This window comes from Erpetoichthys calabaricus, chromosome 12 (assembly GCF_900747795.2).
Source record: "Erpetoichthys calabaricus chromosome 12, fErpCal1.3, whole genome shotgun sequence".
Taxonomy (NCBI): Eukaryota; Metazoa; Chordata; class Cladistia; order Polypteriformes; family Polypteridae; genus Erpetoichthys; species Erpetoichthys calabaricus.
This window is the reverse complement of record NC_041405.2, coordinates 40,362,854-40,384,281: the sequence shown is the minus strand read 5'-3', so window position 1 is coordinate 40,384,281 and position 21,428 is coordinate 40,362,854. Positions and strand designations below refer to the sequence as shown.

Here is a 21,428-nt window from a genome sequence, read left to right as displayed (position 1 = left end):
GTGTTTGTAGTTTAGCAACAGCGGAGTGGATGACATCACACGCTATCTCCACGTCCGCGCGAGGAGGGATGTAAACAATAACAACAATGGCGTGTCCAAACTCTCTGGGCAAGTAATGGGGACGCAGACTTACAGCCTGCAATTCGATGTCCCTGCAGCAGGTGGAGATTTGGACATTTACATGTCCAGGGTTTCACCACCTTGTGTTCACATAGAGAGTGAGTCCTCCATCTTTCCGATTCCCGCAGGTATTTGCGTCTCTGTCCACTCTAACTGTGCTAAACCCAGGTAGCTCCACATTAGCATCTGAGATGCTAGTCGTTAGCCATGTTTCACAAAAACACAACAAACTGCATTCTCTGTAGGTCTTTTAAACGAGAGTCTACACTGATGGCCTCCTCAAACATTTTTCCTACCCTTTCACAAAAAAAAAAAAAAAAAAAAAAAACTCACCCTTGATTTTAGGAGAAAGACATTTTAAATAAGGAAACCAGCTTCTCTTCTTGCCATTCTATGTCTGCTGTTAAGATCATGAAAGTGATCGTGTAGTCTGCAGTGTTACAATTTCCCAGTTGTAGGTGAGTAACTTATTAATCGCTAATTCAGTTCTGTAAGAGACATCAAATATAGCTTGAAATGCATTAGTAAAGTTTTCTTGTTTAGCATAAGTAGGGTGGTCTGTAGTGCATATAATGGACGCCCAATCCAGAGGATTATTATCTAATTATACCGTATAAGCAATCTGGTCTTTATCACTGATATGAGTTTGTGTCTGTTTACTGAAAACCACCCAGCATTGAGTCACAAACTGTGGCACTTCCACCACTCTTCTGTGAAGCACTGAAGAATGTCTAGATAATTAGCCTGCAACAATGATAGTGAGCAAAAAGCTAACTACATACTGTACATCCAGTGTATTCATTAAATAGGTAAATGCACATCCACTAATTTTTTCCACCCTTTTAGTTAAAGATTTATGTAATTATTGATAGTTAGTTATTTAATTGTCAATGCTACCGTTTATATAAATTAAATATTTAATGTGTGCCCTATGATATTTGAGAGACAACACGTTTTTCACTTTAAAGGAATTTTAAAAAAATTATGTCATCTTCAGTAGTGTAAGTATATCACAGCAAAACTCAGAAATATCAATTTACTTCATAGGTATCCCCTGCCCAACCTCATGAAATGTTTAAGATGAATCTAGCAAAGAGATTAACACTTTTACTACATTATTATATTTAAATTCCTAAAAGGATAACCATTTGTTTTCATGTACTTCAGCAGATGAAGTCAGTGGTACACACCCTTCACAAACAAATTCTGAATACAGTGGAACCTCGGGTCACGACCATAATTCATTCCAAAACTCTGGTCGTAACCCGAAGTAATTTCCCCCATAGGATTGTATGTAAATACAATTAATCCGTTCCTGACCATACAAACTGCATGTAAATATATTTTTTTTAAAGATTTTTAAGCACAAATATAGTTAATTACACCATAGAATGCACAGCGTAATAGTAAACTAAATGTAAAAACATTGAATAACACTGAGAAAACCTTGAACAACAAAGAAAACTAACATTGCAAGAGTTCACGCTATAGCGCTATGAACCACTCACTAAAAACACTTTTTTTAATGAGTTTTAAGCACAGGGAAAAAATGAACATTTGAAAAACCCGTAATTTAATAAACAACCAAGAAAAGTAACATTGCAACAATGCACGCTATGAACCGATCGCTGTAAACAGAAGTGAAGTGGAGGTTAAAATCCAATAGAAAAAAGTCCACATTAAATACAACAAGGTTAAAACAATGCTTGAATCAGTCTCTTTAAAAACAAGCCCGGTGCATTCTTTAACTGCCTTCTCGGCCTTATGCCAGCCCTCTCTCTCACATGCGTGTGTGTGTGTGTGTCTCTCTCGCGTGTGTCTGTCTGTCTCACTCGCTGCACAGGGAGAGACTGAACACGTGGGGAAATCATCGCTGTGCACAAACCGAAAGGGAAACTGGCTTGTTCGTATACCGAGTGCGTGGTAGTGAACAGATGCAAAAGTTTGGCAAACATTTTGGTCGTAACCCAATTTGTACGTGTTCAGAGACGTTCGTGAACCGAGGTTCCACTGTATTTTTAATGGATATCATAAAGTCATTTTGATTTCAAATATACATCAAAAAAGGATTAAACTACAATGCTGAAGAATATGTGCTAATGTTGTCGAAAGCACCAACAATTGACTTCATCATCACCCAAATACCAGGAAACAAACATAAAAATTAAGAGGGTAAACCAAATCTGTAAGTCACTAACTATTTCTAAGTTAAAACCAAAATTCCTGTTATTTCCTTAAGAATTCAAACAGATAGGAAGCATATGTATAGATAATACACACAAAAAAGTGCTTGCCTTGACATCACACGCACTGACGTTTGTGGCATGGTAATGACATGGTTCCAAGGATACCATCTCTGGGAAATTTCCAAAATGTAAAATTTAAAGAAAAGGGTATCTTTTCGTGAATAACAACATAAAAAAATCAAAATAACATTGTAAAATAATTGTTAAACATGACAATATACTTACAAACCATGGTTATAAATCTTAAAACTTTTTCTATAAGAGTAGGTGGTTTTACCGATTCAATTTAACAATTTATGTTGGGATTTGGACAGAAGCCCTTTTCAGCCAGAGTGGGAGTTTGTCAGATGCCTCGGTGAAAAGTACATTTGTAATGGCCACTTCTGTGGCCCCAAAGGAGTAACAAAAGTACACAAACAGATGGATACTAAGTCTTTCCACAGAACAAGGAGACTCAGAAGTAGATATTCTGGGGAGATAAAAATAAGCAGGGGACAGTAGGGGACATCACTTATTGGAGAACACAAAAGCAGCTCTGAGGCAAATTAGCAGTTCTTACCTCTGCACCATTTAAGAATACGTGTAAACTCCCTGTTGATTGACATTTAAGCTTGAGTTTTTAACTCATTGACAGCCACATGTAAATCAAATGCTTTTTTTATTTTGGTTATACTCTTGAATAAAACCACACACGTTTATTTGATCTTTACACATTATACACTTTACGTCATTATTAGTATAACATGGAAAATGTTTCTGCTTTAGGTATGTGTTCAGCATTTCTTGCCTTGCATTTTCTTTCATCCTACACTTACCCAGATCTTTGTAGACATGGAACACACATGAAATGCATGTATTCCAAATAACGACATACTGTATTATTTACCCTATACAACTCCAGATCTCACACGCAGATAAGGAGCCTTGGCTTGAGATGGGAGAACTTTTTGCCCGAGCTGAGCTCTGTCAAGGTGGGGGATGGGACAGCAGGCTGCTTCCTGCTTGTGCTGATAGACACATTTACAAAACAAAATACGCTGATAGAAAGGTGTGAAGGGATTTAAGGTGGGCTGGGATTACAAGCTTTTTCGTAGGCTTCAGGAATTCTAGTATTGCAGTGACATCTGTGCTCACAAGAAGGAACTATACAGTGACTGTCCCAGAGGGCACTCCTGACCCAGGAAGTGATCCAGATAATTAAGGGAGTGAGACTTAAAAGCCTCTTCCAGTCCAAGACACTGTGACCTTTAAGATGGGAGGGCTGCTATTGGCAGTTGATGGTAGGAAATGAGGCTAGAAGTGGTGATAAAAAATGTTGTGTTTAGTCAGTAGTAAGTGCTTAGGAACCCAATCTATTAGTGATCCTGCTAAAAACTGCAAATATTTCTCATAAGGAAATATTTCACATATTCCACTGTAAAATCATATATAACATTTATTTAGTTTACTTCACTTTAATTTTTGTTAAACTTCATTAGCCATATATTTGCTTAAAACTGTACAGACCCAAAAGTAATCACACTACTAACTAAAAATTCTGCTAGTTGTCCCAATTTAGGATAAAGTGTAACCCTCTTAATGGTTATATTTTATCCAGGTCATTTACATAAAACAAAAAAGCAGCAGCTGCAGCATTAATTAAACCTTGAGGTTTAGCATCAGCCAAATTAAAAACCAAATTTGCTGTGAGTTTGGGCTTGTTGCTGTTTGATCACTAACCTCACATGAAGCACTTTTCAGAAATGCAAGTTAAGTTATATCGTAATGCACCACTATGATGAAATGTCTGTGATGCTTTTCCATACAATTCTAGCACCAGAAGCACCTGGGCAACAGAAAAAAAAATAATACAAACCAGTAGTAAAGGTTGTAATCTGAGTAAATCCCAGGCATCCAGGTGCAATTCATGTATCCCATCATGTACATCAAACATTCAAAATTCATGACTGATGATTTAAAATCACCTGTTGAATCAAATAAAATAGTAAATCAAATATACTAAATATACTGTTATACTACATATTATCTCTCTTTAAAAATATGAATGCATATTCCTGTAAAACATTTTTAAAAAAGGTGTCTTTTTGCCACTATAATATTAATCTACTGTAGAATAAAATGCTAAGGTCTGTGTCTAGTTCCTCAGAGTAATCTGCTTGGTCAGTTTGGCTTTGGTGATGCCCTCAAAAGAGGAACTGTGAGTGTGAGACACATGAATATGAGTAAAGGCATAGGAGGCATGCTACAAGACGCCTTCAAATATGGTAAGCATATAAAAGTAAACAGGAGATTGAGCAAAGCACCTCAAAACGATAAAGAGTCTGAGAAGCCGACTTTACAAGAACACGCTTGAGAGTAGAAGCACTAGTGAAGAGACGTTCAAACGTACAAGGATACCAAGGAAAGGTGGTGACTGTACATATAGTGCAATAGATATCAAATATTCAAAAAAAATATTCAATTACCTGTTTTCAACAGGTAATATGGCTAGTTTGATATATTACTTGACTGGCAAAACACTTATGAGAAGAGCTATTATTTCTCATTTCTTAAGTTTGGTCCACTGGCACTACAGGAAGATACTAAAATCATTGCCAGGGCATGTGGCCTGGAGACAAGGCAAGATTACACTTCAATTCCCACCAATGACTGTGCAAACCGGAGCTACTCTGCCTGTAATAAAAATTAGCAGTCTTTTATCTGATTTAGCCATAAATCATGACAATATCATGTTAATGGGGGATTTTAAAATACACATTGATGGGTGTTTACCAAATGTTAAATTCAGCAGGGTTTTTCCAGATTGTCAGTGGCCCAATTCACAGTTATAACAACACATTAGATCTAATTATTACTTAATTTTATGGCATTAAATGGCTATTTCTGGTAAGTATTTAATTATATTTGATTTGGCTTTGCCATTACCAGTACACTTGCAAATTAAAACAAGGGACATCCTCATTGTAAATCTGCATCAAAATTTGTGGATATTTTCAGAAACTCAAGTATAATTATGGAAAGCAATTTGGATCAGATAACATCAAATTCTAAAGTGACTTTGAAAAAGGCCCCAACTAAAACAAAAGTGATTAAAGTATACAGAAAATCACCTTAGTTTAATTTAATAGGAATACTCAAGCTCTTAAATTAAAATGTTGAAAACTGAAATATAGATTTAGAGAGCATAGCTGATGGTCTTACAAATTGCATGGACAGAGAATGTTAAAAAGTATCCAAAAAGCTTGTTTTACAGCCCGCTCAAACTGCTGTTCTAGATTAATAGATAACACCAGTAATAATCCTGTAATAGTACTATAGACTATTTCAAAACGTAATTGCTCTAACAGATTGTAATTCTGAACTACAATGCAAACTACCTACTTACATTAGCAGTGCAGACTTTATGAAGTTCTTTATTGAGAAAATTGACAATATAAGATCCCATATTTCAGGGTCACTTTGCAAATTTAATACAGTGGAACCTCGGTTCACGACCATAATTCGTTCGTACACCGATTTGGTCGTGAACTGAAGCAATTTCCCCCATAGGATTGTATGTAAATACAATTAATCCATTCCAGACCATACGAACTGTATGTAAATATATATTATTTTTAAGTTTTTAAGCACAAATGTAGTTAACTAAACCATAGAATGCACAGCGTAATAGTAAACTAAATGTAAAAACATTGAATAACACTGAGAAAACCTTGAACAACAGAGAAAACTAACACTGCAATAGTTTGCGCTATAGTGCTACCAACCATTGGCTAAAAACACTTTTTTTTTAATGAGTTTTAAGCACAGGGAAAAAAATGAACATTTGAAAAAATCTGTAATTTAATAAACCACCAAGAAAAGTAACATTGCAACAATGCATGCTACGAACCGATCGCTGTAAACAGAAGTGAAAACAAAATCAAGCCCAGTGCATTCTTTAACTGCCTTCCTACCTTATGCGTCCAGCACTCTATCTCGCACTTCCTGTGTGTGCGCGCGCGGCTCTCTCTCTCTCGCGCTGTGTGTGTGTGTGTCGCGCTCTCCTGCTCGCTGCACAGGAAATGCACAGGGAGAGACTGAACATGTACAAACTGAAAGGGAAACTGGCTTGTTCATATACCGAGTGTGTGGTCGTGAACCGAGGCAAAATTTGGTGAACTTTTTGATCATAAACCGATTTGTACGTGTACCGAGACGTTCGTGAACCGAGGTTCCACTGTACTGGATTAATAAACCTTGTCTCGATTTCAATTTGGTAACAGAGCAGAAAGTCATAAGTTTAATTTCTAAAATGAAACCTACCACTTGTTACTTAGACCTAGTCCCAAGTAAAAAGTAGTAAAACTAGTAAGACGCTCAATGGATGTTCTAATAGCACCCATTTTTTAGCATTATCAATAGTTCATTACTGAATGGTGCAATCCCTGATGAAGTAAAAATGTCAAATATCAGATTGTTATTTAAAAAGTTGTAGCTAGAACCACATATGCGTATTTAATTAGTTGTTAGAACCATTTCAAATTGTTCTTTCACTCTAACTGGCACTCATCGTTAGTTTCACCATCCATCAGAGAAATTCCAGTCTGCTTCCACTCTGGCCACAGTACAGAAATTGTACTAACCCATGTTGTAAACGACATTTTAATATCCTTTGATGAATGTATTAATGACTCCTGACTTTTCTGTCTTTTATCTTACAGATGGATGCTTCAGACGCAGGTCTTGGTGCCATGTTTAGCCAAAGCATCAATGGTATTGAACACCAAGTCATGTTCCTGAGCCAGAATCTACTAGATTGGGAGACCAGGTATGCAATGGTGGAAGGACAAGCAATGGACACAAAGTGAGCTATTAACTACCTGAGGTACTACCTCCCGGGACGTGAATTCACTCTTTTGACTGATCATGCACCCCTACAGAGGATGGCACTTCACAAGTAGTCGAATCTGCAGGTTACCAGGTGGTTTCTAGATCTTCATCCATATATGTTCAAAGTTCTCCATCATTGTGTTTTCTCCATGACTCTCTGTGGTCATAAAAGTTTCCTAAGCATCTTTCGTAAAGAGCTGGGTGTTTCCTGATGTGCTAGCTAAACTACCCATCATAGCCTGGTCATTCTGGCTTCATAATCATCCCCCATTTCTAATTGGCTAAATGTCTCTCTCACCACTTTGTCAACTAATAACTAATGTGTGGTGAGTGTACTGGTGCAAAATTGTGCCATTGCATTATCCAGGTGGATGCTGCACATTGGTGGCGGTTGAAGTGACTCCCCCTCTCTATGTAAAGCACTTTGATTGTCTTGAAAAGAGCTATATAAGTGTAACGTCTTCTTATTCACTACACCGACTTTCTAAAAATAAGAATCAAGAGTGTACACATATACAGTATACTCCATCTATAATTTCCAAAACAATAAGTAACGTCTTAGTAGTCCCTGTTACTACTGACATGTTATCGACTTCTTCACATGTGAAAACTTCAGAAAAAGTAAGCTTAGAGCATTAGCTATTTCACTGCCTGTATATATGAATTCTGCCTTAGTGTTCCTGATACATTTGATCTACTCTTTCACTGTTCTTTTGCTACTAAAACAGTGAATAAATATCTTTGGATCATCTTTTGCCTTTTCTACAATATTTCTCCCTAACAGCTTCCCTAATATTTTAATGGTTGCTCTCATGCTCTAATACAGGATCAAGCACGGATCAAACGCATGCAGAAAGAAATCTCTCAGTTCACAAGTTTGTTTTAAAAGATTTAGTGAAAATACAAAGCAAACAGTCCACACAAGAATAAAGATTGTTACACATGTACAATAAAAGGCAAAAAAAAAATCTGAAAAAATGTCTCTTTTCTAAAGAGCTTTTCTGGTCAAACTTCAGTTGTTTCTATACTTAAAGATGCTTTACTTCACCTTCAGTACGCTCTAAACGTATGGCACTGCATGTTCAATAGAGTATGTTAACTTTCATGCTATAGGACATGCTAAGGCACAGTTTAAAACCATTTGCCCTTCATGCCTTACTCTCAGTAAGGCATTCATTAACTGAGACTATTCTATAGTCAGAGAGACAAGAAATAGTTAGAATATACCAATTCAGTTCAGCTTGTGGGGGTTATAAGAACCTCCCATAGACTTTGCACTAATATATAGTGATCCCCCACTATATCGCGGTTCAGCTATCGTGCCCCTGCTACATCGCAGATTTATTATTATTATTATCATTACTAGGGGGCTTCGCTCGCCTACCCCCGGGTTTGGTTTACCAGATAAACAATTTAAAGAGATTGTTATTTTCATAGAAATTGTTACATATGCATTATTTTCATTTTTACTTTAAAACTTTTGTACTAACAATATTTGTCCTTTATTTCCTGCCCCGGATGTGGTTAAATCTCTTTCTCGCGGGACTTATAACGCTGCTTGTGTTGTGAAGGGGGAGGTCTGACACACACTAAAGAGATACGATCGGTTCAGCTGGTGTCTTGCTGCTGCTGGCCAGCTGTGTGTTGTGCTTTTCGCGCTTTGCATCAATCACTTAAAAGCCTGTACAGCAGCTGTCCTTTTGCCACTCCGCGTTTCTGCCTCTAGCGTTTTGAGGGGGGGGGGGGGGGGGTCGTTAAGGCTGAACGCATGATAAGGAGAAGTGGGCAGATCATCTGCTGGGTTGCTGCAGCTGCTGCTGGCAAACTGCGTGTTCTGCTTGTCGTTGTTTTAAGAGTTGGGAGCACCTGAAGTTTGTCTGCCAAAAGCATTCCAACAACTGCTAGGATAGATGTCAGTGAACTTGTATTAAATTGTTTGTAAGTAGGACGTGATGTGCAAAAGTCATTGTCCCATGGGTTTTGCTTCCTAAGGTTGTAATGTCTAGTCTTGTGTGTCGTCAAAGTGTCTCTCCGAGAAGATCTGGTCTCGATCGCTTCGCTCAAACCCCCCCTCCCCCACCCCCGGAGGCACACTATGGTCCTGCCACTTCGCGTCTCTCCCGCCCATGTTGTGAAGCTGAACGCACACTAAGCAGAAGTGGACGGATCAGCTACTGGCTTTGTGCTGCTTCTGCCAAGATGCTAGTTCTGCTTGTCGCTCTGCTCGTCGATCATTTAAAAGCCTGTACAGCAGCTGTCATTCTGTCTCACTGCCTTGTCTTGCGTGATGTTAAAATGTCTCTCACAGGATGTCAGATTGTCTTCTGAGAAGATCAAGCCTTGTCTCCCTACCAAGATTTTTTTTTTATAATAGAGAGATGTTACTCATATCCTTAGCCTGACATCCACATATCATGTGTTTACAAAGTGTGTTTTAATAAGTTTACATGAAATTATCAATGAACCCAGTTAAAGTTTGTTCTCCATTTATATAACATTATATGCAAACAATATGCCTGTGGTCTGACCTTCTATCCTTGATGCACATCTTTTGGGATTGCCCTTCAGTGTCTATGTTTTATACTAGTGAATATCATTTTCTGACAATGATTTTCAATTAACATTTTTCTTCTCCCTCATAATTTTTCTACCTCTAAACCTTTATGCACCACCTTTCTGATATCTAGCAGAAGCTATTTGCTTTAAGGACAACTGATGCAAATCATGTTCTAGCCTCTAATGGAAAACTCTTTCTTGGTCACTGGGAATTCTCCTTTTTTTAATTCTTCTCTATGGATAGGATCAACAGAAAGTCTTATCCTGACTTTGCCGCAGCCCTAATCCTTAGCTGTCTATCTCCTTGCCGAGGATGATGCCATTTTGCAAGGGCTGGTTTGGTGGTTTACGGTAGTAGGTGTTGGGTGGGAGTTTGTTTGAAGGGTGCTGGGAATTGGCTTGTAACTTTATGTTAAAACTGGTGTTTGCATCTGTAAGATGTTGTTTTTTTCTGTTGTTGTAATAAGGCTTTCATAGGCAAAAAAAGCTTTAAGACAAATTTACACACAGACAGTAACTTTGATAAACAACCAAATTAAATAAAAATATTAAAAAATTACTTAATTCCTCAGCATACAAAAAAATTTGATCATATAACAAAATACATAATACATGCCCTTGCACATACTGTGATAAGAAAAAAAATGTAAGTAACATACTATGTTACTTAAGAGGCTCATAGTACATAACTAATAAGAACTCAGTTACTTCTCTGAAAATTATCAAGGTGCATTACAGCTTTTTTTTCTAAAATGTATTTCACTTGCATACATGATGCAGTGTTATTTAACTATATTTGTTCTTACCTGAGGGTGGTGGTATAAATATTGTGGCCCATTCTGCAGCCATATGATTTTGGCATGTATTTGAAGCTTTCACACGAAATTCTGTTCCGTTATTCAAGTCTAAATCTCCTTCACGAGATAGCTGTACTGTCCATTCAGGACTATTCTAATAAATAAAAAATAATAAAAAAAAAATAACTGACTTGAAATTTCTAGTTTCACACAATCATAAGTGCTATCAAAAATAATGAAAATCTGTTACCTTATTTACTTCTGAAATATATTCGATTAAACAGTTTGAATTGTTCAGTCCTGCTGGAGGGCTCCAAGACCATTTAGCAGTGAAAAGATTCCTCAGTGAAAATGTCAAGTTTAAAGGCGGTGGTACTGTTTGTGGAGAAAGGAAAAAATGGTGTTAATTAATCTTATTGCAAAAAGTAGCATTTTAATCTAATAAACTAAACAAATGAGGAAAATATTCTACAGTATGTATGCTAAGGCACTGACTAGTAAAAAATACTATTCCAACTCATCATTTACTGCTGTTCAAAGATGTTACCACCATCAGAAAATATTCTAATATGATTTCTTAATGTACCTGAACTGCCCAAAAAAGGCATGTGTGCATTGTGAGAAACTGGGTGTTACTCACAAAATTGCATCACTGCTAAGTATGATGTTCATGTGGAAATTCTAGTCAGGTATTCTTGTAAAACATTGCACTGTACCTAACACTAACTAAAAAAATAAAACCAATTAGGCGGTAAAAAACATAAAATGTTCCACTAGTTACACAAAAACTCTTCTCCAGATTCAAACATGCAAATCTTAAGTAATACTTTAATTACTGGGAACAGATAGATAAATGTCTGTATAGACAATAACAGAAAAAAAGTTTGTGCAAATAAACACTTTAGATTTGTCAGATCAGGGATTCTCAACCTGAGGTCCATTTACAGCCTAGATAAGCTCCTAAAGTTTGCATTGATTATTCCTCCCACATGTTTATGTTTAGTGGATAATTCAACATATTTTATACTAAATGTAAAGGCCCCTAATCTTATGATATTTTGTATGTGTCAAATCAGTTTAAAACATTTTATGATGCCTTATAAGCACTTCCAATTGTGTGTTCTTCTCTTGTATGCCACGATGGAAGACGATTAGGAGCATGCAAAGGAGGAGGGATAAAGGCAATCAAGAGGTAGGGCATTCTAAACTCAATAGAAAATTGAAAGATGAAGTGAGTTGCATTCAAAGTAATTGTGAGGGATATGAAGATGGCAATTCAGTTAGCTGCAATTGGTATAGACAATCCTCATGGTCCACTGTCTTGTAAAATTTCTAGCCATAGTGATTTGCAGGTTTTGATACCCATACTCTTTGTTCCACCCCAATGGAACTGTGAGTTGGCATGGAACAATAATTTCAAATTTCATGGGTATAAACAATTTAAAACTGCACAAGATCACAAGTTATCAAGTGAGCAGTAGTTGCTCAGCTGTTTATAAGCTGCTGCCCTGCCCTGTTCTCCTACAGTTTGTTTACGTTTGCTTGCTAAAAATGTCACCTCTTGTTGTGGTAAAGTAAGGTCCGCGGCTGACCGCTGTCTTTTTAAATACATAATCACCACACTTGCGGCTTTTGGGAGGGGACATGGTAGCATGACAGGAGCGGTTCCCAGGCACGATGCGGCGCAGGCGTTTCCACACTTAAGTGCACAGGTGCAGAGTCAAACGTGTCCATAATTGATGCTGGGAGCTGGTAATCGCCACACCTGTGCCACGTCCCCACATAAAAATTAGAAGTGCGAGTAAAAGGAAAAAGACAGAAACAAGGACATGGAGTGGGGCGAGCATGGCTGATGACCTCCCCATGGATCTGAGGTACGACTGCAGGTGTGTGAAGGATGACAGGAGGAGAGCCGACCTTGGACAGTCTGGCAGCACTGGAATGAGGTACCCAAGACAGGGGTTAGGGATGAAGATCGTGGCTGCCGAGTATCTGCCGGCTGCATGAGTTATGGTTGAGCCGGGGAGACGAAGAAGGAGGTGGGCTGTGATCATCCTTTTCTGAAGAGAATATTAAGGATCCAGTGACTGTGTTTTTAGCCACTGCTTTTAAAGGATTTATTTATTGTGATTTTATCCCCCACTTTTCACCTTATTTTTATGGATTATTTATCTATGGATTTTTGAAGCACTGCACTATTTATTTGGACACTGTTTTGTTTTGATTTATTTTTAATAAAAGCACTTAGCACCTTTACACCATCCCCTTGCTCTGTGTGTGATTTGTCCCCATCTGCCAGCTTATTTGGTTATGTTATCGACAGTGTGGGGAACAGGGAGCCTGGAGCGGGCCTGCACCATCACACTTGCTTTAATGGGTGCCTTTTTATCTAGTTTGAAACACAAAGAAACTACAAGGGTACACGGCCTCCAATTTTACACTTTTTTTATCTAACCCCATCCAAGTCTGCAGATAGCCTTCAGGTTATCGAATACAGTAATCCCTCCTCCATCGCGGGGGTTGCGTTCCAGAGCCACCCGCGAAATAAGAAAATCCGCGAAGTAGAAACCATATGTTTATATGGTTATTTTTATATTGTCATGCTTGGGTCACAGATTTGCGCAGAAACACAGGAGGTTGTAGAGAGACAGGAACGTTATTCAAACACTGCAAACAAACATTTGTCTCTTTTTCAAAAGTTTAAACTGTGCTCCATGACAAGACAGAGATGACAGTTCCGTCTCACAATTAAAAGAATGCAAACATATCTTCCTTTTCAAAGGAGTGCGCGTCAGGAGAGAGAGAACAAAGCAAGCAGTCAAAAAAAAAATCAATAGGACTGTTTGGCTTTTAAGTATGCGAAGCACCGCCAGTACAAAGCTGTTGAAGGCGGCAGCTCACACCCCCTCCGTCAGGAGCAGGGAGAGAGAGAGAGCCAGAGAAAAACAAAGTCAAAAATCAATACGTGCCCTTTGAGCTTTTAAGTATGCGAAGCACCGTGCAGCATGTCCTTCAGGAAGCAGCTGCACACAGAAGGTAGCAACGTCCCTATCGTCTAGGTGTGCGAACAGCCCCCCTGCTCACACCCCCCTACGTCAGCGCAAGAGAGAGAGAGAGAGAAAGTAAGTTGGGTAGCTTCTCAGCCATCTGCCAATAGCGTCCCTTGTATGAAATCAACTGGGCAAACCAACTGAGGAAGCATGTACCAGAAATTAAAAGACCCATTGTCCACAGAAACCCGCGAAGCAGCGAAAAATCCGCGATATATATTTAAATATGCTTACATATAAAATCCACGATGGAGTGAAGCCGCGAAAGGCGAAGCGCGATATAGCGAGGGATCACTGTATACAAACAGTGAAGTCCATCTTTAGTCCAGTCAAAAACATACAGCAAGCATTTACTGACTCATTCAGTGTTAATTATAAAATTGGCATATTTTTTATTGCTTAACATACTGTACCTTGTTAGACTGTTATACATGTGTTTTTAAATGTTTAGCTGGTATTTGGAGCAGCAAGCTTTGGTATGGGATAAATTGGATATGAAGTATTACTTTTCCCAATTAATATAATGAGAAATACAGTCCTGTTATGCACCTTTTTGAAAACTGAAAATTTTGCTACTCCTCATTTTCTGTATCTACCTCCCTACCTCTTTAAATTTTCTGCAACTTGCAAAGTAAAAAATCAAAATTAAAGGCCTAACTTTAAAGATTAAAGAAAACAGTGCGGTCTCCTTTTCTCCACTCAGGGCATCAGTAAATCTATGTAGTGGGTCCAGGACATCTTTTAAGGTTTCATATGTGGTGATGCTTGCATCATTGGGCATCAAGTGGCAGTTATTCCTCTTTACAGATAAGCTGCAAAGACAACTTCACAAAAGTGGTCCACCATTTCAAAGAATGAATCCCACTAGATGGATGTAATCTTGAATTGAATTTTGCTCTGGGGGGTGAAGAACTTTCTACTTTTCCTTTAAAGGCCTTGTTATTTTGTTTAATCAGGAGAAAGCACAAGTCGTCTTCCTAACCCTTGACTGAGAAGATGGCACACAATCTAGCCCTATAGCTTGTTTGATTACTGGAAGATGAACATTATAGCAAAACAGACATCCCAGACACCAAGACTGAATATCCCCTGAATCTGTAATAAACTGAACTGTAACAGAGAAACATGCATCCACTGCACGACTTGCCCACATATCTATAATACATGAGTAGTAGGACCTGTTTTCTTACACATTTTGGAATCTCTGCATGACAGAAGAGTTTCCTCCTTGGCATGCCCTACTTTCTGTCAAGCTGTTAAACAAGATTTCTGTTTTTTTATTTCAACAGCACAAATCGGAACTCAGTCAATGCATATGAACACTGCTACAGCATTGTTAAGTCTTTTTGCTTCTTTAAAATTGTGTTCATATTTTCTTTGACTGGTAAAGGCATCTTCAATGGTAAACTGCTACAGCTTTTAGAGTTCTGTTTTGGTCTTGTTATATTTAAGCCAAGGTGACCTCCAGGGCTTATGTTTAAATTCTTTTTCTATGCCTTTTTGTTACTTTTAAATTCTATAAATATTACGATTTATATTGTTATTTATGCTTATTCTTTATACAGTTATGCATTTTGTCAGTTTTATTTATTATTTAGTTGCTACGTGTGAAAATCTGTTCTACCATGGTCTTTATTTATTGTGGATGGCTTCTCGAGCGGTGGGGCCATCTGTCCATTTCCCTTTAGGGACTGTACCCAGCCCTGTAAAAGCTGAGGAAACAGGCAGTTAAATGCAGTATATTGATTGTATGCACTGAGGGTTAGCATGTGCTTTTTTCTTTTTGCAAATAGTTACTATTGGATTACTGGATGTTTGACCTTTTTGTTTGTATTTTGATCACTCTTTTTGGATTCTGTATTGGATTTCAGTTTGTTACTGGATTGCCCGATTTTTAGGCAACTCCTTTTGTGTCTTTCTGCCCTTTGAATTTTCTGTTGCTGTACTGAGCATTTTTTCAGTCTTTTATTTATAATGATTCTTCATTTTCCTCTTCTGTCTCCTAACCAAGGCTTTGTGATCATCCCTTGTTTAGTGGGACATTTTTGATGTAACTGGAACATTTAAAAATATATTTTGGAACTTTGATTTAGAGATGTATTTTGGCCCCAGTGTAGGCTAAAGCCAGCCTGCCATCTCAGGGTGCCTACGTGTGCACCCCTGCTGGGCAGTCTGGTGGAGATTCCAGACTGCTTTACTGACCATTTTGGGGGCCTTAAACCACTTGGGCCAATTTGAGTGAGTGAATCACTACAGGTATGTGCTCATGTGCAGAAAGGGACATGCACAGCTAGACCATGGGTTATCAAGTTCACTCCTGGGCTCCCTGTGGCTGCAAGCTTTTGTTTCACAGTCAATCTTTTTTTTCTTTTAACTGATCTCATTGTTAAATTATATTACTTTTATCCTTCTCCTAGTCTGTATTCAGAATAACAGTTTTGTGAGATTTATATGTAATAAAGATTTTTTGCCATAGCTTTAAATGCGAAATACTGTTTTTTTTCATTGTCCTTTAAATTAATTTTTTCTAAGGGGTTTGCTCTGTTAATTACATCCTGATTCTGACAATTAATCAGAAAAGTGGAGACAGGTGCAAATGAAACTGAATGCCAATGGGCAGCATCTACTTTTATGTTATCCACATGCGCACTTATTAGGACAATCAAACTAGTATGGAAGAGAATACAAAGGACTGTTCATTTATGTTAGGTAGAATGCCCAGAGGGAGCTGGGCGGTCTCATGGTCTGGAACCCCTGCAGATTTAATTTTTTTCTCCAGCCATCTGGAGTTTTTTTGTTTTTTCTGTCCTCCCTGGCCATCGGACCTTACTCTTATTCTATGTTAATTAGTGTTGTCTTATTTTAATTCTTACTTTGTCTTTTTTTTCTCTTTTCTTCATCATGTAAAGCACTTTGAGCTACATTATTTGTATGAAAACATGCTATATAAATAAATGTTGTTGTTAGTGCCACTGAGAAAGAAAAAGAATTAGGGACATAGATAAAAATTGAAATTTCAGAGCGTGTAGCTTGAGAAACAAATGCCTTATAGTTCCTCAGTTGTCTTCTTCACTAAATACACACCTAATACCAGTGTCATCTGAAACAGAGAAAAGAACTAGGAAATTAAAAAAAACAATTACAGTGATCCCTCGCTATATTGCGCTTCGCCTTTCGCGGCTTCACTCTATCGCGGATTTTATATGTAAGCATGTTTAAATATATATCGCGGATTTTTTGCTGGTTTGCGGATTTCTGCGGACAATGGGTCTTTTAATTTCTGGTACATGCTTCCTCAGTTGGTTTGCCCAGTTGATTTCATACAAGGGACGCTATTGGCAGATGGCTGAGAAGCTACCCAACGTACTTTTCTCTCTCTCTCTCTTGCGCTGACTTTCTCTGATCCTGACGTAGGGGGATTGAGCAGGGGGGCTGTTCGCACACCTAGACGATACGGACGCTCGTCTAAAAATGCTGAAAGATTATCTTCACGTTGCTACCTTCTGTGCAGCTGCTTAGTGAAGCGACATGCTGCACGGTGCTTCGCATACTTAAAAGCTCGAAGGGCACGTATTGATTTTTGCTTGTTTGTTTTTCTCTGTCTCTCTCTTTGTCTGCTCCTGACGGAGGGGGTGTGAGCTGCCGCCTTCAACAGCTTTGTGCCGCAGTGCTTCGCATACTTAAAAGCCAAACAGCCCTATTGATTTGTTTGCTTTTCTCTATCTTTCTGACATTCTGTGCTCCTGACGCGCACTCCTTTGAAAAGGAAGATATGTTTGCATTCTTTTAATTGTGAAACGGAACTGTCATCTCTGTCTTGTCATGGAGCACAGTTTAAACTTTTGAAAAAGAGACAAATGATTGTTTGCAGTGTTTGAATAACGTTCCTGTCTCTCTACAACCTCCTGTGTTTCTGCGCAAATCTGTGACCCAAGCGTGACAATATAAAAATAACCATATAAACATATGGTTTCTACTTCCCGGATTTTCTTATTTCGCGGGTGGCTCTGGAACGCAACCCCCGCGATGGAGGAGGGATTACTGTACTTCAGGGAGAACCTGCTCCACCATTACTCTTCTGACCTCCAAAGAGACCACCACTCATAAGCTGTACCTCCATACATCCATCCATCCTCTTCTGCTTATCCGAGGTCGGGTCGCGGGGGTAACAGCTTGAGCAGAGATGCCCAGACTTCCCTCTCCCCGGCCACTTCTTCTAGCTCTTCCGGGAGAATCCCAAGGTGTTCCCAGGCCAGCCAAGAGACATAGTCCTTCCAGCGTGTCCTGGGTCTTCCCCGGAGCCTCCTCCCGGTTAGACGTGCCCGGAACACCTCACCAGGGAGGTGTCCAGGAGGCATCCTGATCAGATGCCCGAGCCACCTCATCTGACTCCTCTCGATACGGAGGAGCAGCGGCTCTACACTGAGCCCCTCCCGGATGACTGAGCTTCTCAGCCTATCTTTAAGGGAACGCCCAGACACCCTGCGGAGGAAACTCATTTCAGCCGCTTGTATTCGTGATCTCGTTCTTTCAGTCACTACCCATAGCTCATGACCATAGGTGAGGGTAGGAACATAGATCGACTGGTAAATTGAGAGCTTCGCCTTGCGGCTCAGCTCCTTTTTCACCACGACAGACTGATGCAGAGCCCACATTACTGTGGATGCCGCACCGATCCGCCTGTCGAAAGAATAAGCTGTACCTGTATATCTTTTTTTCCTTTGTCTGGAACTGGGTTATATTAAGCTTAGTATCATATAAGATGTGTGCATTTCTTGAAAATACAATCAATAAGGGAACTCAGAATTGTTCATAACAAATATGAATCTTATATAAAAAATGAATCTATGTAAATTGCTTTAATACAAAGTTGTATCAGTGACACTAGATATTGTACTTTAGGCTTCCCAAACATATGTGTAAGAGACTGTACTTGTGTACAAATAATGGCATCCTCAAGCTTATTAGATGTTTAGTATATGAAATACGAATCATTTCATAGCATCAGTGAACAGGTAAGTCCTTTTAAATGGCAATGACCCTCAAGCTTATTAGATGTTTGCTTAAAAATGCATATCCTAGTAATTCTTAAGTATGTACCTGCATATAATTTTCTCTTGTTGTCAAACAGGCTTCACACTGCCAATAAATATTCAATATTGATTACATGTCTTGAAGTATGACATTCACAAACAAGTACATTTAATAATCAACTTGGACAATACAAAGGATTTTTTTAAATTTGAATAATTCCATTAACATTTAATTATGCCATGAACAAATTCACACCCATATTGTAATTAGGCAATAGAATGGTCTGCTAGATAGCCGAGCAGCCTCCCTAGCTTTCTTAATAGCAGGCACATTTTTTTCTGTTACTGATTATATATATCTGCTGAAAAGACTGCCGCTGTCTCTATTACAAGCTTTCCCTATTTTATGCAAATTACATAAAACGAAACTTTTACAAGAACTCCCATTATAAACCATACATCCCATCAGTTCCAAAATTAAAGTCAAAGGTACTCAACCTGGAGATATTACATTCTCCCCTTTGCTTTATAGGGTATGACAAATAGGGCGGCACGGTGGCGCAGTGGGTAGTGCTGCTGCCTCGCAGTTGGGAGATCTGGGGACCTGGATTCGCTTCCCGGGTCCTCCCTGCGTGGAGTTTGCATGTTCTCCCCATATCTGCGTGGGTTTCCTCCGGGCGCTCCGGTTTCCTCCCACAGTCCAAAGACATGCCGGTTAGGTGGATTGGCGATTCTAAATTGGCCCTAGTGTGTGCTTGGTGTGTGGGTGTGTTTGTGTGTGCCCTGCGGTGGGTTGGCACCCTGCCCAGGATTGGTTCCTGCCTTGTGTCCTGTGTTGGCTGGGATTGGCTCCAGCAGACCCCCGTGACTCTGTATTCGGATTCAGCGGGTTGGGAAATGGATGGATGGATGGGTATGACAAATACTATCGACAACTAGTTCTCGGAGCTGCCTAAAAATCACCAGAGCGCCTAAACCCGTTTTGAATAAACAAGAAGCACTTTACGTTCGTGGAACCGGTTGAGTCCCGATTGGACAACAAAGCTTATTCACGCGAGAATTTTTCATCAAAGTCTCGATTTCATAAGCGCCCTTCGTGGAATATAGCCCCAACTACAATTGTTAAATAACTTTTTTTCATATCGAAGCTAGGCAAAATATCAACAATAAAAAGAAATAACAAAACAAGATTCCATCATTACAAATGAGAATAAAAGTATGAAATACCTCCAAAGTTATTATTTATTTTAATTGATATTAACTCGAGATTTTACAAATACATTTATTATCGTTTATCAAGCCTGTCAGTAAAATATCACAAAAATCACTTTTCTCTTCACCGTTTTAAACCTTTCTAACTTTAACATAATGGTAACATAAAATAATCTCTATGTATACCTATATAGTGTGTGTACTCATATAATAACAACATAAATAAGAAAAAAACAAAGCTGTTAACACTACCTGCATGGGAATATGCGTGGAGCGAGGCAGCAACAGAACAGAACAACGCAAAGTAGCTTGTAAAAGGCATGATCTTGAAAGATACAATCCCGATTTCTTTTTCTTATCATAGGACACTCCGTACTAATTATAACGAAGACGTTTGATTAAAATCAAAACATTGGCTGTAAAATATTCATCCTAACTTCACAAAGCTATGACGACTTTACGAAACGAGGAAGTGCGTATATTGCGGAAACAAGTAGTAACTAAACCCAGCACGCCCCCGTCTTGCTGAGGAGGAGACACTTTGAGGCTCCAGGCGTATTCCTAGTATTTGATCACTTCATACTCAAGATCACGTCCTGTCTTCCAACAGAGTGAAGGAAAATGACATACGTCATAAGTAAAAATTTTCGTTAATCTTTAAATATTTTGTTTTGAACGATGGCTTGAAGTTATATGTGTTGACGTGCAGTAGGAGGAATAATGAGCTGTAAAAGAAGAATAAAACGTCTGTTTTAAATGAAAGCAATTAACGTAACATTTGCAATTTTACTTATGCCTTCAGTAGGAAACATAACTGTTGTACACTTACGTGTGTTGACGGTGAAAAATTTAATTACACAAGGATTAATTATAAATATACAGGCAAAGTTTCAACACCCAAACCAAACTGTTAAATCGAATGAAATGCACTTTCGGATAATGATGGTCATGGATGGTGCCATGACGTCATTGGCATCTTCACTCTGTTGGCCACTCTCAGGAAGGGTATTGCTGCAGACCGGAGACATTATGGGCGGATCTGAAGGCGGGATAACTGTAAATGCAAGTGGATAGTATTGGCTAATTCAGAATTTCAACGAATGAGATTATTGTTACTCTATGACAATCAAAAACTCACCTGTCCAATTATCAACGTTTGAAGTTGTCTATCAAGTGTAACTGTAACCAAACATTTCACATTTCGTGATCCCTACCGCTTTGATGTTCCGCCTTATAGAGTTATCTCTTAAATAACCTGCCGTTTTATTAAGCGGCGAAGCTCCATTAAACGAAAAGAGACAAAAAAAAGAAGCTGAGGTGATGAAACTCCATTAGACAAAAGAAGAAGAAGTGACGAAACTAATTGCTTGTATTTTTGACAATGGAAGTAAGTGTGCTTCGAAATGAAAACGTCTGAAAGTTGCAGTTTTTTTCGTATTTTTAATAACTTCGTTTTGCATGGTTATGTTTGTACCGTGAACCTTTATGTTTGTATTAATAATCATTTTCGCTGTAGTAATTGATTTATATTCAGTGCTTGAAGTG

At 38.6% G+C, this 21,428-nt stretch overlaps 1 protein-coding gene across 1 annotated transcript in view; it reads right to left on the bottom strand.

Annotated features, from left to right (window-relative positions):
* Positions 1 to 20,386, bottom strand: part of LOC114662099 (interleukin-13 receptor subunit alpha-1-like) — an 87,735-nt gene extending 67,349 nt beyond the window's left edge. The window contains exons 1-4 of the mRNA XM_028815430.2: positions 20,136 to 20,386; positions 10,839 to 10,963; positions 10,598 to 10,742; positions 4,222 to 4,330 (exon numbers count right to left, since the gene is read on the bottom strand). Coding sequence (XP_028671263.2) covers positions 4,222 to 4,330; positions 10,598 to 10,742; positions 10,839 to 10,963; positions 20,136 to 20,205 — 449 coding nt within the window. The 5' untranslated portion in view covers positions 20,206 to 20,386. The remainder of the gene's footprint in view (positions 1 to 4,221; positions 4,331 to 10,597; positions 10,743 to 10,838; positions 10,964 to 20,135) is intronic.
* Between the last annotated feature and the right edge of the window lie 1,042 nt (positions 20,387 to 21,428).